This window comes from Dipteris shenzhenensis, chromosome 24 (assembly GCF_047967505.1).
Source record: "Dipteris shenzhenensis isolate YYH24624 ecotype China chromosome 24, Dip_SZ_1.0, whole genome shotgun sequence".
Classification (NCBI taxonomy): domain Eukaryota; kingdom Viridiplantae; phylum Streptophyta; class Polypodiopsida; order Gleicheniales; family Dipteridaceae; genus Dipteris; species Dipteris shenzhenensis.
Genome location: NC_141619.1, coordinates 5,502,244 through 5,519,724, shown reverse-complemented (window position 1 = coordinate 5,519,724; position 17,481 = coordinate 5,502,244). Strand labels below are relative to the sequence as shown.

The 17,481-nt window shown below is 45.8% G+C and overlaps 1 protein-coding gene across 2 annotated transcripts in view; it reads left to right on the top strand.

The window, feature by feature from the left end:
* Positions 1 to 398: 398 nt before the first annotated feature.
* Positions 399 to 17,481, top strand: part of MSH6 (MUTS homolog 6) — a 200,032-nt gene continuing 182,949 nt past the window's right edge. For both annotated transcript variants that reach the window (XM_087395158.1, XM_087395157.1), the window contains exon 1: positions 399 to 1,386. In XM_087395158.1, coding sequence (XP_087251284.1) covers positions 405 to 1,386 — 982 coding nt within the window. In that variant the 5' untranslated portion in view covers positions 399 to 404. The remainder of the gene's footprint in view (positions 1,387 to 17,481) is intronic.

Here is a 17,481-nt window from a genome sequence, read left to right as displayed (position 1 = left end):
AGAGGGATGCCGATCGATGGGCATAGGATTCACAACCATGGTTACACACCACATACACGCACCCACGGCCTCCAACATTAGAACCGGTGACTTGAGGATTGGAAGCCCAATGCTCAAACGAGTTAGATATTGAATATGTCCTCAATAAACTAGAATGGTTGGCCTGTTAAGTATATTGTAAGTAGCTAATAATAGGTGAGTTGATCGTATATTGTAAGTAGCTAATAATAGGTGAGTTGATCTAACGCTTAGAATGTGCCACATGGTCCTCTTAAGATTTCAGAGTTTCATAAAACTCTCTAGTGCTGGCCAAGTTTGAGAAGAGAGACTAGATATTATTATATAGACATTTTAATGGATTGCTCATAAGGATCTCTCTCTCCCCCCCTTGGCTATTCGTTTTGATGGCGCCCAACAAGCAACAGCAGCTGCGGAGAAGCACCAATGACCATCAACGCTCTATCGCATCCTTCTTCACCTCCTCACCTGCGCCTCAATCCCAATCGCTTCCCTTCAAAAGGCCGCTTCTTGTCGTCGGGCCTCCCTCTTCTTCTTCCAAGTCCTCCCTCGGTCCTCCACTCATCGAAAATGCGCTCCTCGAACCTCCCTGGACTCCAATGCCTTCTCGGGAGGAATCACAGGGTTGCGCAGATGATGACCTTTCCGATCCTGTGTCACTTGTTGGAAAGAGACTCAAAGTTTACTGCCCTTTGGATCAAACATGGTACGAAGGTCATGTGAAAAGTTATCAACGATCCTCGGGGGGATGTTTGCATGTGATAGAGTACGACGATGGCAGCGAAGAAACTATCGACTTAATGAAAGAAAAGGTCGAATGGCTTACTTGCACTAAGCCAACCCATCGACGCCTAAGCAAGCTGAGCTCCTCAACGAATTCTCAGGGTGCTACTTCTTGTCAGTCCCGAGAGTCTCGTTCATTGAAACGTTCTCTCCGTGCATCGGAGACAGTTAATACAAGCGGCGAGGACTCACATGGCGGCAATAACAAGTCTAAACGTTCTCGTCGTAAAGTTGTCCATGCCGGGGGAAACTCCGGTGGAGAAGAGGACGAGGAGTGGGCAGAAGTGCCACAAGAGACGGAAGTACTCGACGATGAAGATGACGTAGAATTCGAAGGGAAGGTAAGCACAGAGCCGAGAAAGGGGAGAAAACGAGGCAGGGGTGTAAGGGTGGCATCGACAGCTAAAGATACAGGGGAGGGTGATAGTTTGAACGAAGTCAGTGCTGCAGCCTCCAAGGCATGCTCACGAAAGCTTTTTGGAAACAGGAGAAAGGGTTCGAAGCTCAGCCTTGAAAGTTTTGTGGTTCACGAAAGGGTTGACATTAGTAATGCATTATGTACCCGACAGAAAGATATTAGTCCAGGTACCCTTTCTTCCGCCTTAAAGTTTTCCTACCCACCATTCGCAACATTTTTCATACGAGGGAGAAAGGAAGGCTGAACATAAAGGCGATTCATGGAGGCGAGAGGGAAGTGAGCTCGATATATTGTTATCGATCTCACTATTATAGCACGCAAAGGCACTTCTTTGCTTGTTTAAGATACTTAACTCTAGACGCCTTCCTGTGTGAAAGAAATCTGCCTACACGTATAGGAGTGACTGCATGGATTTTAGAAACCTGCAGCAAGCAAGATGATGCAAAGTAAAAATCACATTTACTTACACTTCGGAGTTCTAGAAGGAAAACCAAGGGTGAATGCTTTCACGTAATGTGCAGCACAGTGGATAGCTATTTGATCTGCAGAGCATGATGGGCGTATATGTCTCCATAGTTTTTGTTGGGTCCCCTTGGAATATTCATAGAGAGCACTCAAGTCATGTGCAAATTCTGTCAGGAAAAAGAGACATGATCGCTCCTGGGCACTACCTGTTGGTTTGTTGCGAGGGGGAGGAGGGAATTGGTGAGCCCAGAAAGAGAGAGAGAGAGAGAGAGAGAGAGATTGAGAGAGAGAGAGGCTTTTAAAAGCTACCAAAAAATAGCAGATTAGATTGTCATTAAAAAAAAAAATAAATCTGAAAATTAGACTAGCCACTTTGCAACTTTGCGAAAGCATTACCCTATAAATTTATATATATTAAATAGCAAACGTTTATTTATTGCACTTATGCACATCAAGGCTTGCGAATTCAAAAATGCTGAACATCTATGTCCCCAAAACTAAAAACTGGAACATGTGGGTTGGGAAAGATATCAACCAGTCTCACAAAGGAAGTTTCTAGGTTTCCTGGAACCAGCTTTCTCTAAGGCTGCTGTGCTTCTTAATGCTTGCCAGTCCCTCTTCATAAGTCCTCATGCGCCCCTGCCCTAGTGCTGGAGTTTCTGCAATGATATGCAGGTCTGGGTTGTTAGTTGACCAGGCAGCCCATACTAGTACTTGCGTTCATAAACTGTGAATCACATCCTACCTATATAATGCAGCCGTCCTCCACATTGAAAATTTGTCGTGTCTATGTGCCAGTTTTTCCTTCTGCCTCTGAAACTATTCCATGTGTCAGGTGGTTCCTGGCATGTCCTCTCTTGACCACCTCCTTGTCCATGAAGAAGTGATCGTTAATGTCTTTGGTGTGTCCCATGAGTCTAGACCTAAGTCGTGTGAATCTTGTATGCAAGGAGTGCCATGGGTTAAAAGGCAGTGAAGCTTTTTGGAGGAATATACTGCAAAATTGTGATGATTTAAGGGCGCATTCACAGCGGGGGGGGGAGTCACCCCGTTAAGAAATATAGATTTCAGAGACAAGCCCTTCCTGAGAAAACTCAATTTCGCCTTCTCTACCAGGACCTGCTTCGGATTTTGCTGCCATGATCTCCTTGCTACAACCATTTCTTGCTGGCCTCCTGCAAGCAGGGTTGCCTTGCTTTTGTCACTACAGACGGGATCTTTGTCGCTGCAGGCAGGATCTTTGCACAGTTTCGGTGCCTTTCATTGCCTGTGTCCTCATTTCCGCCCTTGTCCCCGAATCTTCCCTCTTATCATGGGCCTGCCTGTCGTCGTGCCCTCTTCACTTCCATTCTGTCTCGCACCACTCTTCCTTTCTTCACCTTCCTCACATGCCACGCGAACACCCTCCTCTCCCGTCCATTCCCTGTGATACCAATTGTAATGCATGAGATTCTCTAGTTTCCTCAAATTCCTAATTTCTACTCGAACTAGGACCTATAGTTGTTTACCAGGCCCTCCATGCTGTAGTAAGCGCCCCTGTGACTTCTACATCGGGTATTTCTTCTGTTATCCTATTTATTTCCTAACTATGTGCCTAGGACTTATCCTAGGTGCTCTCTTAGTCGGGTACTACTCTTTGTATGAGAGAGAATCATCCTTCCAATAGAAGAGGTGGAAGATGGGATGTGACCATACGAGTAGTCACACCTCATTAGAAGTGCCCTTTCAATTCTCCCTAAGACCTAGGTAGTACTAGGCTAAAACATTCCTTGGCCCCTTCTCCTACACTTTAACGAATTATTCTAATCACTTTTTTTACCCCTAGGCAATGACCTATAAGTTTGTCAAACGTTGCACATCTGGAAGCGTGAAACACAAGACAACAAGAGAGAGAGAGTGCGAATCAGAGATGAGGCAAGGTGCACTTGTATTTAGCATAGGAACTGTGCACAAGCAATGTGTGAGTGAATGGAAATGGATACAAACAATAGGGAAGGAGGGCCCTTTATGGAGGGTAGCAAAGAAGCTGACCTAGGGGTTTGGCAGTGGCCGACCTTGGTTCAGTCAACCGACCCAGGTCAAGTTGATTGACCAAGTTGACCCAACCAAGGTTACTTGACCATCGTATACTAACCTTGGCGGCCCGTTTCGCTGCTCCAATCTGGCCCCATGCCAAGGGAAACCCGCCCTAGATTAGACCATAACTAATCGGAAATCCTACTCCCGTGTGGGTAGGCACACCCACATAAAAGCCGTCACTCATGAGATGCCCTTACTTCCAACAAACTTAACATATCCTTTTTCCTCTCTATCTCACCCAACATGACTCTAATTTAGAGTCGTTTGAACCAATCTTGCTCTCTTGACTAATCCGATTGATTAGCATACTAATTTGGGAAATATTGGGTAGTCATGTCATGACAATGCCAAAGTCGAGCCTTGGTCTCCTAGGGTATCCATATAAGAGGCAAGTTTAACAATGTACAATCCAAATAGGATGGAGGCATCCTTGTTTCAGCCCAATAGAGCTGCTTACCTCTTTGACAACCCTTGTGTTGTGTGCATGTACTTGTAACTTCCTATGGGATCCTTAGGGCTTGGAGCTGTGCAACTGTGGTATAGAATCAAAGGCCTTCTGGAAATTCAATATACTTTGTGTTTCTAGGAAGTGGGGAAGCCTATATGGAAGGCTTCATTTGAACAACTTTGCTAAGATTTGAGCAAGCACCTCCCAGCCATGGGTCAGGATTTTTGCTTGAAGCACCTTTTGATCCTTGGCCTTCCTATTTTGCAGCTTCTTGATGGCCACTTTCAGGTGGGCCGTGATGAAGAGTGTGGAAGTAGTGGGGTGGGGTATGTGTTCCAGGTTAGGCAAGGGTCAAGGGGTGGTTAAGAACATCGTATAGTGTACGTGGCACTTGCATAGGCTTTCCAAAGACTAGGGCCTTTCCAAGAGCTTCACCTAGAATTCTTTAGAGTTACTACTATACCATATGCTTAAGAGTTCTTGTTCGTGACTGAGAAGATCATGTTGTTTCATTCGTTGCACTAACCATTCGTACTATCCTTGTTTAGGTGTCCTGTTTGGGTGGCCAGATGGGGCTGATGGGTAGAGGGAGCAAGGAGGGCGAGGGGGTGGAGGAAGGAGCAAGCAGGGGAGATGGGGCGGCAGGTGGGCGCAATAGATGGAGGAAGGAGCAAGCAGGGGAGGGGAGATGGGACGGAAGGTGGGTGCAATAGATGGAGGGAGCAAGGAGGGCAAGGGGGTGGAGGAATGCGTAAGGAGGGGAGGCGAGATGGGGTTGGAGGGAGGCGCAAGAGATGGAGGGAGCAAGGAGTCGGAGGAAAAAAGTGCAAGGAGGTGTAGGCCATCTTTTGGTGGTTCTAGTGATGCCCTATAGGCCATGGTATGTGCCTTGTAGGCATAAGTGTAGGCACTTGTAGTGTTAGTGCCTTTTAGGCCACATAGGACACTTAGTCCTATGTGACACCTAGGACACTTAGTCCTAGGTCTAGGTACAAGTACCTTGTACTTAGATTTTTTCATTATCTAAGTTTGACGTGACGGTTGAACTATCGTGCGACTCTTGGCTACCTGCACTCTTTCTCTCTTTTGCTGAGCATTACGAAACCGCACAAGGGGTTAAACAGACTTTACAGCGTTATAAGGAATTGCAAGATATTATAGCTATTCCCGGACTGGATGAATCGTCAGAAGAGGACCGTCTAACGATCGTCCCTTCAGTGGTATCAGAGCCCAGGTCCCAGGTTGGACTCGTCTTCCTGCCCCGCACCTTCATCTTCTCCCTGCCCTCCTATTCCGTACAGTCCGTATGATTGTACGGACGTCCCTTGTACCTGCGCCGTACAACCGTATGATGGTTTTGCTCTGTACTCAAGCTGTACCTCGTTCAGTCTGCGCCACCATCCGTACCTGCGTCGTACAGGTCCGTACGCTCACCGTACTGGTCTCTGTACTTGCATTTCATACAGCCGTACAACGTACAGTGTAGTACACGCATCCGTATAGCGTATCCGCACCCGTACACCCAGGTACTTGCATCCGTACATTGTTTGTACTTGTTTCGCACTTCCTACACTTTACAACCGTACAAGCCGTACCTGCACCGACGTACACCGTACATTGGGTACCGTAATGTCGTACAGCCGTATGCCGTACAATCTGTACACTGTACTGTTTCGTACATCCATACAGTTGTACTTGTTTCAGGATTTTCGTACAGGTTTGGCACGTGTGAAATTTGCAGGACACTATCAAAAAATTTGGGCTTTTTGAGGACTTTTGCTTTCCTCATCCTCCTCCTACTGTTTGAAATCTTCCCAAGCCATTTCAACAGTTTGGAAAGCCTACATCTTGAGGTCTATACTCTGGGAAAGGTGCACTTTTGCAGTCAATTTGTGGACAGCAAGTCCTATTTCTGCAGTTGCAAGCCTTGAGGCTATTTTTTGGGATTTGGTGTGCAATCTCTTTTTGATTGCAGTACATTGGGTCAAGTTGCAGGACATTGAGTCACATTTTACAAGACATTGTTTCATTTTGCAGGACATTGAGTCACTTTTGCAGATCATTGAGTCAGATTATCATACATTGGGTCACATTTGCAAAAATTTCAGTAAAATTTGGGGCTTTTCTACATTTGCCCTCTTTTTGGCCTATTTGCCCTCATTAAATTTGGGGCTTTTGCTAGATTTGTTGTTTTTGCAGTGAACATTGCCTGTCACATTCACATTTGGGTCAGATCTGCATTTGCCCTTTGATTTGGGTCAGAAATTTGCAGGTATTTGCTGTCATTTTTGGACAGCCAGCTTTTTGCAGTGATAGCCTTGAGGCTTTTGGGTTTTCAAGTCTTTTTCAGGGTATCACATTTGCTATGGTTGGGAACAATCAAGATTTATTTGGAGTTCTTCGTGAAGATGATAAGTTGGATGGCACCGACTATCCGATGTGGTCTTATCTCATGAAACATATTCTTGTTGCAAAGCATTTGTGGAATATTGTTTCTGGGGCTGATCTGAGGCCAGCCAATGCTACAGTGGTTGCTTCTACTGCTGGTCCTTTTGCAGGGGGTACTCCGCCTGATGCCTCCTCCTCTAGCACTCCTGCTGCTGCTCTTCCAACTCAAGAGTAGTCAAGATGGGATGCAAGAGATGCAAATGCACATTCATGCATTTCTTTATCATGCAAGAGAATCATTATTCCACACATCCGGTCTTGCAGGACAGCAAAGGATGCTTGGGTTAAATTGGCTTCTCTCTATCAGATTCGCAATGAAGCTTGTGTTGCATATTTGAGAAGGCAATTACAGGAAGCCAATATGAATGAAGGTGAGTCAATGGATGCATAGTTGACAAAGGTCAAGGACCTCATGGAACAGCTTGCCAACATTGATGAGGTGGTGCCAAATTCACAGCTTGTTAGTACCACATTGAATGGACAGCCACAACCTCATGCTGATTTGCAGTTTTCTCTTCCGGCACAAAATGATCCCACTACTCATGATGCAGTCATTGAAGAAAGAGCTGTCAATAGACAGCAAAGGCAAGTTCCGGGATGGCTTCTTGATACATTGAGGGACAGCAAACAAGATCAGCCTTTTGCTGCCCGGACAAGATCAGGGAATAGACAACATGGTCACTTTCTTGAGTTTGCACTCCTTGCTACAGCTTGCAATGAAGAGCCTCTGTGCCATAAAGATGCTTTTGACAGCAAAGAGTGGATGGATGCAATGAAAGCTGAGTTACAATCTATTGCCAAAAATGACATAGGGAATTAGTAGATCTCCCTCCTGGCAAGCATGCCATTGGAACGCGGTGGGTCTACAAATTAAAAAGGAAATCTGATGGCAGCATAGATCGATACAAAGCCCATCTTGTTGCAAAAGGGTATGCTCAACAACAAGGCATTGACTTTGAGGAGACATTTGCTCCCACATCCAGGATTACTACCATTAGATGTGTCATTGCTACCATTAGATGTGTCATTGCCATTGCAGCCCATCATCATTGGCAAGTGCATCAACTTGACATCAAGACTGCTTTTCTTCATGGGGATCTGTAGGAAGAATTCGATGTCACACAACCTCTTGGCTTTGAGGTTGTTAATTCTGAAAATAAGGTATGCCGGCTCTGAAAAGCCCTTTATGGTTTGAAGCAGGCACCTAGGGCATGGTATGCCAAAATTCATGCACACTTACTATCCCTTGGTTTTCAGAATAGTCCCACGGAACCCACTCTTTATGTCCGTGGGAGTGGATCTGATTTTTTAGTGCTGTGGATGATATGATCATCACGGGCCCAGATACTCAGAAAATTGTAGCTTTCAAGGCTGATTTGCAGCATATTTTTCACATGTCAGACATGGGCCAGCTTCATTATTATTTGGGCATTCAGTTTGCTCATGTTGAGGGGGTATCATGATGTCTTAGTCCAAGTATATTGGACAGCTCCTTGATCTGTTTTCAGTTTGAGGATTGCAAGCCAATCTCTACTCCAGTGGACCCTGGCTTCAAATTCTCAGCTCATGATGGGAGCCCACCATGTGATATCACTCTTTATCAGCAGGCTGTTGGATGCCTTATTTATTTATGTCACACCAGACCTGACTTACAGTATGCAGTATCTCAGCTCAGTAGATTCATGCACATGCCCAGTTCACAGCATTGGCAGGCAGTGAAGAGAGTCTTCAAAAATCTCAGAGGCACTCAGGATTTAGCCCTCTTCTATGGTGATCAGGGTTCACTTACCATGCATGCTTACACGGATAGTGACTGGGCAGGATGTTCCGACACCAGAGTGTCACATACTGGCAATTGTTTTTTGCTTGGCAATTCATGCCACGTCTAGCTATGAGGCTGAGTACAGGGCAGCTTTCATCGCTACAGTAGAGTGTGTTTGGCTTCGACAGTTACTTACAGATCTTGTTATTTGCCAGCCATCCTCCACTATTGTCTACACTGACAGCCAGAGTGCTTTGGCCATTGCGCATAACCCAGTGTTTCATGCGCGTACCAAGCATATTGAAGTTCACTATCATTATGTTCGGGAGTGGTTGTCAGCAGGAGACATAGAGTTGTCCTATCTTCCCATAGAGGACAACATAGCAGATATGTTTACAAAGGCACCTCCTCGTCCCAAGTTCGAAGTCTTCCGACAGGCTTTACACTTGGTTCCCTTTGTTACATGATCTGACATCCCTTGTACATTCATAGGTAGCTATATCCTTTTGGATGAACATGTGCCACCATGACCAGAAAATACCAGGTATTCTGAGACGTTTCGAGAGTACTTCAGCCCATCCCATGGAGGGGGGTTTGTAGGCCATCTTCTGGTGGTTCTAGTGATGCCCTATAGGCCATGGTATGTGCCTTGTAGGCATAAGTGTAGGCACTTGTAGTGTTAGTGCCTTTTAGGCCACATAGGACACTTAGTTCTATGTGACACCTAGGACACTTAGTCCTATGTGACACCCAGGACACTTAGTCCTAGGTCTAGGTACAAGTACCTTGTGCTTAGATTTTTTCATTATCTAAGTTTGACATGACGGCTGAACTATCATGCGGCTCTTTGCTACGTGCACTCTTTCTCTCTTTTGCGATTGTCCCTTCAGGAGGGGGGGCGAGATGGGGCTGATGATGGGAGGGAGCAAGGAGGGGGCTGATGGAGAGCGGTAGGAGGAGGGAGGATGATTCGTCAAGGGAGGGGATATGAAATCGCTAGAGAGGGGGGGACTGATGGAGAGGCCAGGCGGAGGGAGAAGATTCACTAAGAAAGGGGGGAGCTGATGGAGAGGCCAGGTGGAGGGAGAAGATTTGCCAAGAAGAGGGGACACGAAATCGCCAGAGGGGGGGGCTGGAATTCGCAAGGAGGGGGCTGGTGGAGAGTGCCAGGAGGTGGGAGGATGATTCGCAAAAGGGAGGGGAGATGAAATCGCCAGTGCAGAGTGTGGGTGTGCGTAAGATAGGGTCGCCAAAAATAGGGCGAGTTTCCAAAAATAGCATGCCTCAGCTAAAAATAGTAGTAGGCTAGGGGGTGTCAGGGATAGGGGTGAACGTTAACATTAGGGAGGGTTAGCCCAATTTAGCAAGTTTAAGCTAAATGTAGCGGGATGCTCATCAAGGTGTCCATGTGAGTGATGGGTGAAGAAGAAGAAGAAGAAGAAGAATATATTATCGTCCTTTGAAGACCAAAAAATCGGCCTATGGGACCTGAGCAATACAAAATCCTCGTACACAAAGACTCCTCCCTTGGAGGGGAGGGTATTAAGAGAAACTACCTTTATGTCTTAGGTGAGTTCCTGTGCTTGAAAAGCTTATAGACAAACGTTCCTAAAGCTGGGGGTGACCCGCTATGTAGCATATCAGGCAGTCTGTTATGTCCCTCGAGAAGAGAGCTAAATGCTTTCCGGATGTGAGTATAGTAAGGGAATATCATTACCATGTGTTCTTCAGTTTCTGCCATTCCCTGGTCACTTAATTGGCATATTCTGCTCTCTTTTGGCATATCTTTCCATCCTCCTATTTCAATCTGCAGCTGGTGTGATCGGGTGCGAAGTGAGGCCAAAGCTCTTCGCTTATGTATTGCCATAGGTGTGCAAATGTACTTCTGCGTGGCTGTTTCTCTTCCTGTATAAGTAGCCCAATATTCGGGGTTAATAAATGTACGGTAGTACTCAAACTTATCTCTGTTTTCAGCTGTTTGCCATTTCCTGTGTAGTGCATTCAGCAGGTCATGATGAAAGGCATCCTCATCTACCTTCTCTGGAGAGTAGTCCAAGTACCTCTCTACCTCCCATTTTTGGAACCATTTTTTAAATCTAGTGCCCATCCAGATGCCAAAATCTTACCCTTATTCGTCTTTTGGGACTTTTGACTTTCTACCCATGCCCTCTTTGGCAGCCTTTCATTATTCATGCGCTTGACCTTTGTGATGTATCTGAGTACTCTCTTCAAGGCATGCAACTCTATGGGTATGCATCCTGTCTCTAGGAGTAGGAGAGAGTAGGGTGTGGTAGCCTTGATGCCAAGGTGTCTTCTAATGAAAGATTTCTGCATTTTTTCTACATCATTCCATTTTGATGATGGTATACTTCCCCCCCCACACCTCTACCCCATAGAGCACTGTTTGTACCACATATGCCCAAAAATCATGTTTCGTACTTGCCACCTTCTTGTGTTGGTATTGCTGCAGTCATTTTCAAATTGATAATACTTTCCCCATCCTGCATCAATTCTCTGTTGCACATAGCTGCTCCATTTGTTATTGGCTGGAATTTCAATGCCTAAGTATTTGAATGAGTGCACTGTATCAACAAGTTGACCCATATATGAGATTGAAGGGGGATTACTTGGCTGTATAGTCTTGGCTATCATGAGTTTAGTTTTGGAAACATTCACAGCCAGCCCACTTTCCGAACAGAACATGTTGAGGATATCCATCATTTGTTGCATCTTACCCTCACTATTAGTGAAAACAACCACATCATCCGCATAAAGAAGCAAGTGAATCTCAAAATCTGCTAGGTAGAGGCTGGACAACCCTCTTTTACCTGCTTCTGTGTGCATCAGTTCCTCAAGTCTATCAATGCATAAACCAAACAAGGTGGGTGAGAGTGGGCATCCTTGTTTGACCCCCATATTGCTATAAAATTCTTGTGACATCCCATCCTTACATTTTAATTGACATTTTACTTTCTCATAAAGTCTAAAGACAGCAAACCTTATTTCCTGAGGCACTTCTATGCATTCCATTCTCTCCCATAGCACATCCCTAGGCACCGTATTGAATGCCTTCTTAACTTCAATGAAGCAACAAAAGAGTGCCTTCCCCTTAAGGCGGCTGTCCTCCATCAACACTCGGAGAGTAACTAGATGATCCACAGTGGAGTGTTTGGGCCTGAAACCCGCTTGTCCCATTGCCCTCTTCCTTTCTTTCTTTGCCCAAGCACTCAGCTTTGCCTCTACTATTGTACTATATAGCTTGGCTAGAGTAGAGCATACCATAATGGTTCTGTAGTTTGACACTTGATTGCGGTCACCTCCCTTGTAAATTGGCTTGATCCAGTTCTCTTGCCAATCGGTTGGGAAACCATACACGAATGCTTGGTTTAGTGCCATTACTATGTGCCTTTGCGTGTGTTCATTGGACCACTTAAATGAGTTCTGCTGTGAGGTGTATAGTGTCTGCTGCCTTCCCATTTGCCATTTTCTTTAGGCCATCTTGCACATCTTCCAATGAGAAAATACCTTGAGTATTACCACTGAGAGACATGCTCGCCATGGGCCGAGCCTTGGGATGCATGTAGAGTTGTTGAACATACTCAAGCATCTCTATTTCTGTAAAATCTCCCATGATGTCATTTGGCCTTTGTTTAACTCCTTTCCATGCTCTTCTAGGGTTCTTGACAAAATCAATTGCATCTGACCATTCCTTTTCTGAATATAAACACGCCTCTTTTTACGTGTGAGAGCATGGAACTGCTTCTCGGCTGCTCTTCTTTCATCTCCCATTGGAATCCCCTTTAGTGCACTCCTAACTGCCTTGCATTCAGCATCAAACCAGTCATTACATGGCAGCCCTTTCTTACGCTCTTTACTGTTCTTTTTGCACCCTAAAACTGTCTTAGCTGTGGTGAGAATGGCATTCTTCAATTGTGCCCAGCCAAATTTCTGTTTTCTCAGCAGACATGCTTCTAAACTTTCAGCATATTCCACCTTTTTTGCCTCATCCACCTGATAGCCACACTCAGCTACTTTATGCTCCTCCAAAGTTGCCTTGGCCAGCAATATATTAAGCTCTACATAGAGTGGTATGTGATCCGAATCAAGAGATTTCGGGCCAAGTGAGAAATTGTGTATAAGATTGCAAGCTTCCAGATGAATCAATGCATAGTCAATTACACTAGCCCCCCCACTGGCAGGGAAACAAGTAGGGGAATTAGATTTTGGGAAAAGGGCTGTGCCATTTACCACCAACATGTGCATACCATTCATCAAATGCTCCAATGCTGTACCATGTGCATTCACCACTTTATCCTTCGAGCATCTACATTAGCTGGGGTCAATGTCTATCTCATGCTCCTTTATGTATTCTTGCTGTGTGGGATATTGAAATTGTGAGTCTCCTATGCGTGCATTTAGGTCCCCAATAAGCATAACATTTCCTTGTTTGCTGAACATAGCAATATCTAAGCATAGGTCCCCAAATGGCTGGGATGGGTCAATCTCATGCCTCTGGTAGAAGGGGGATTCTCTATGAGGAATGTAGCATCCTACAATATACAATGGCAAAGGGCTTCCTTTTACCATAACCCATATGTAGCGCTTATGGATGTCATCTTTGACCATAGAGATCTTGTCGTGTATATGGTCTTTGTATATGCATGCTACCCCTCCCTACCCTCGTAGGCCTGATTGGTTTTGCCAGACGGAGTGCACCAAATAGCCATCCATTTTAGGAATCCTTCGTATATCCCTTTCCCAAGTCTCTGCAAGAAAGATAATGTCTGCATCATGTAACACTTCATTCAGACCAGCTCCTTTATGCCAAGGAAAGCCTCTACAATTCCAAAACATGACTTTCAGCTTCTTCTGGGTTCCATAGGCCTTGCGTTCCTATTGAGGTTGTTCAGCTCCTTGCTCTCTTTTTTTGACTCGGGTCTCATACATATGTCTCCTTTCTTCTTGAAATGATGTAGAGAGAGAGTGGAAGGACAAGGGGTGGAAAGGGAAGGTTGCAAGTAGAGGGAAGTGGTGGGAGGACAAAGGGTGGAAAGAGGAGATTGGATGTAGAGAGAGGGTGGAGTCACTAGGTGTGGAAGAGAAGGTGGTTTGTAGAGAGAATCGGTGGGAGAACAAAGCTTGGAAGGAGGAGGTTGGATGTATAGAGAGGGGGTGGATTGACCAAGAGTTGAAAGAGAAGGTGTGATGTAGAGAGAGGGGGTGGCGTGACAAGGGGTGGAAAGAGAAGGTGGTTTGTAGATAGAAGTGGTGGGAGGACAAGGGGTGGAGAGGGAAGGTTGGATATAGAGAGAGAGGGTGGAGTGACAAGGGGGGAAAGAGAAGGTGGTTTGTAGAAAGAAAGAAAGATGTATTAATGTCCTCAGGAGGCCTCATGGGTCTATGGGACAAAGTACAACAAATGGGAAGGAACTCATACAAGCCACTTAGGGCTGAAGCAAAGGGTGCGCTAAGGCCCTTGTTGAGTGATATGCAAAACTAAACTATATATCTTAAAAATCTAAAAAACGAGAGGTTGAGACTTAGTAGTCGAAACCTTGTGGTAGCTCTCCGGTAGGCTGCAAAGATATCCCGGATTTGCACCTGTCGGGATGTCTCCCGCTGTGGTTGAGGGCGTGGTCTCCTTGATCACTCTATTCGGAGAGTTATGTAAAGAGTGACGCCTCGTCTCCGGGGGTCTCCTTTGAGGAGGGTGGAGATGGGTCGGACCTCTATCGTGCGCTCTCTGGTCGCTCTATGTGGCGTGCGTGGACTCTGCATCCCTTGCTTGGCAAGGTTGGATGTAGAGAGAGGGGACGGAGTAGAGAGAGGGGGTAGAGTGACAAGGGGTGGAAAGAGAAGATGGTTTGTAGAGAGAGGTAAGGTTGGATGCATAGTGCCCAGAAACTGCGTTTTTGGGCGCTCGAAACGGTTCGTTGTTTTTGAAACCAGAAACGGCGTTTTAGACAGGCTATTTTTAAAAAAAAAAAGGGGTTTTGTGCTTTTGCAGTGCCTCTGGAATTTATCCAAGGAAACACGATATAGAGCAGCAATGTAAGAGCTTGTAGACACCAATGCTCAGCTATAGAAGCAAAAGTACCACCACACACACGCACCCGTCTCAACCACCTGCTCTCCCTCTCCAGCCTCTCCTCTTGCTCTCCTCTCATCCTACAACCCCCCTCTCAGCCCGCTGCCCCTCCTCCTTGCTCTCCTCTCTAGCACATTGTCCTTGCTCTCCTCTCTAACCTCTCCTTCTTGCTCTCCTCAGCCCTTGCCCTCTCCTCACCTCTCCTCCTTGCTCTCCTCTCTAACCTCTCCTTCTTGCTCTCCTCTCCTCCTTGCTCTCCTCAGCCGTTGCCCTCTTCTCCTTGCTCTCCTCAGCCCTTGCCCTCTCCTCTCCTCCTCGTTGTCCTCTTAGGCCTTGTTGTATGACATATGTATTAATATATCTTTTATCAACCTTAAAAACCGAAACTCTGTTTCTACCGTTTCTTGTGGTGCCCGAAACTCTGAAACACCGTTTCCCGCCCGTTTTCGTTTTCCCGTTTCTAAAACTCCTGGGAACTATGGTTCGATGTAGAGAGAGAGAGGGAATGACAAGGGGTGGAAAGAGAAGGTGGGATGTGAGAGAGAGGTGTAGTGACAACGGGTGGAAAGGAAAGGTTTGAGGGAGGGAGGGAGAGAGAGAGAGAGAGAGAGAGAGAGAGAGAGAGAGAGGAGGAGTGACAAGGGGTGGAAAGAGGAGGTGTAATGTAAGAGAGAGAAGGTGGAGTGACAGAGTGGAAAGAGAAGGTTAGATGTAGAGAGAGGTGGAAAGTGACAAGGGGTGGAAAGAGGAGATGTGAGGTAAGAGAGAGAAGGTAAAAAGACAACATTCTTGATTGGATGAAGTCAGAAGACAATTTGAATTACAAGAAACAAACGCAATTGGTATGTACAAGTGTGGGAGGGAATATCCTCACTAAGGATGGTACTTCTTGACTTGTGACCCATTCATTGGGGCATGTAGGAGCTGGCCCTCCAGAGTGGCAAAGTAAAGTCCCCCACTAGGAATAAGCTTGGCTATGAAAAATGGACTTGTCTAGCCACTCACAAACTTAGGTTTGTTTTTGAGAAACTTAGTTGAACGTGACCCATTCACTGGGGCATGTAGGAGCTGGCCCTCCAAAGTGGCAAAGTAAAGTCCCCCACTAGGAATAAGCTTGGCTATGAAAAATGGACTTGTCCAGCACTCACAAACTTAGGTTTGTGTTTGAGAAACTTACTTGAATGCCATAGTACCAAATCACTGACTTTGAACTCTCTTTTTATGAGGTTCCTGTCATGCCATGCTTTTTGTCTCTTCTACCACATCTCTTGAGTGAAGATTGCCTTGCGTCGATGCTCTTCCAGTGCTTCAAGGTCCCATAGGCATTCAATAGTGCAGGCTTCTAAGTTGTTATCCAGCTCGGCCAACACCCGGTTTGTCTCCATATGGAATTCATAAGGCATAAATTCCTCCACGCCATAGACCAACTCGAATGGCGAATACCCAATATTTGCTTTGTATGCAGTCCGGTAGGCAAGCAGAGTAGCTAGGAGGAAAACATCCCAATCTGCTAAACAACTGAGAATAGACGAGCCAAGGTCCCACACATTGTCTGATTGGAGCTCTCGGTAGACCATCGGCATGAGTATAATACGAAGTGGAAAATTTGTGAACGATTTGTAATTTTTGACTAGGGCAGCAATGGTGTCATTGAGGAAGTGAGTTCCTTGATCACTCATCAATTCTACTGGCCAAACCTGGAGATGATATGATCACATAAAAATGTGGCCACAACCTGGGCTGTGCATGTTGTCACTGCCTTGGCCTCTACTCATTCGGTACCATAGTCGGTGGCCACTAGAGCATACATGTTCTATCGTCGTGTCGCAGTAGAGATGGGCCCTACTAAATCCAAACCCCAGTGATGGAAGGGGGGCACGGGACTGAATGGCCCAAGGGGAAGATACTCACGCCTTGCAGGCTTGGGTCCTGCTCGTTGACACGAGTCACATTTGCGCACACGAGTGTAGCAATCTTGGGTCACCAGAACCCAACGTGCATTATCTTCCGGAACCATGTGAACTCCTTCGATGCTAGCGTGTGTCTCCTTAAGAATAGAATGTGTTTCATGTGGAAGCACACACCATCTCAAGATGCGGTGCTTTCCTAGTTTGTACAATTGACTTGCAATCAACTTGAAGGGGGCGGCCTGAATGATCCTCTTTCGCTTCTCTGTTGGGGTGTCCTGGAGGGAATCCACTCATGGATAGCAAATGTACTATGTTGGCATACCATGGTGGGAAGCAATCTACAGCAAACAAGCATTCATCTTGGAGTGATGTCACTCCAAAAAGGCCCACATTGGGCAATTCATCCTTAATACTAGCGGTCGCTTTCCCCAAACTTAGCTTGGACAAGTGGTCTGTAGGTTGATGCGTTTTGACGGCGGCCCACTGCAATGTCAAATTCAAATTTTGAAAAAGAAGAATCAATCTGTTCAATCAAGATTGGGTTTATTCAATTAGTATTTAAAAGCTTGATGATTAGTGATGACTAAAAACTTGTTTGTAAGAGGTAGTGGCGGTACTTGGTTATGGCATACACCATGCCTAGACTCTCCCTTTGTGTGGTACTATAGTTGTGTTCCGCTCCATTTAGTTGTCGGTTGGCAAAGTACAAGGGCAAATAAATCGTGTGGTCCTTGCTAGGCTGAGCTAGTATAGCACCAATGGCCCATCCATTGGCATCCACATGAACATGAAAAATGATGTCCCAGTCCGGTTGTCTTAGAATTGGGGCCTTAATGCGAGGCGGTCCTTGAGAGTATCAAATGCTAGTTGTTGAGGTGGGGACTTTACAAAAGACCAGTCCTGGTGAAAAAGTTCTCATAGATGTCCGCATAGAAACGTATGAAGCTCTTGTAATATCCCACATGCGCTAAAAAGGACTTCACCTCTTTGGGTGTATAACGAATAGGCAAGGACATTATCACCTCTACCTTAGTTGGATTTGTAATCATTCATTTGGCAGAA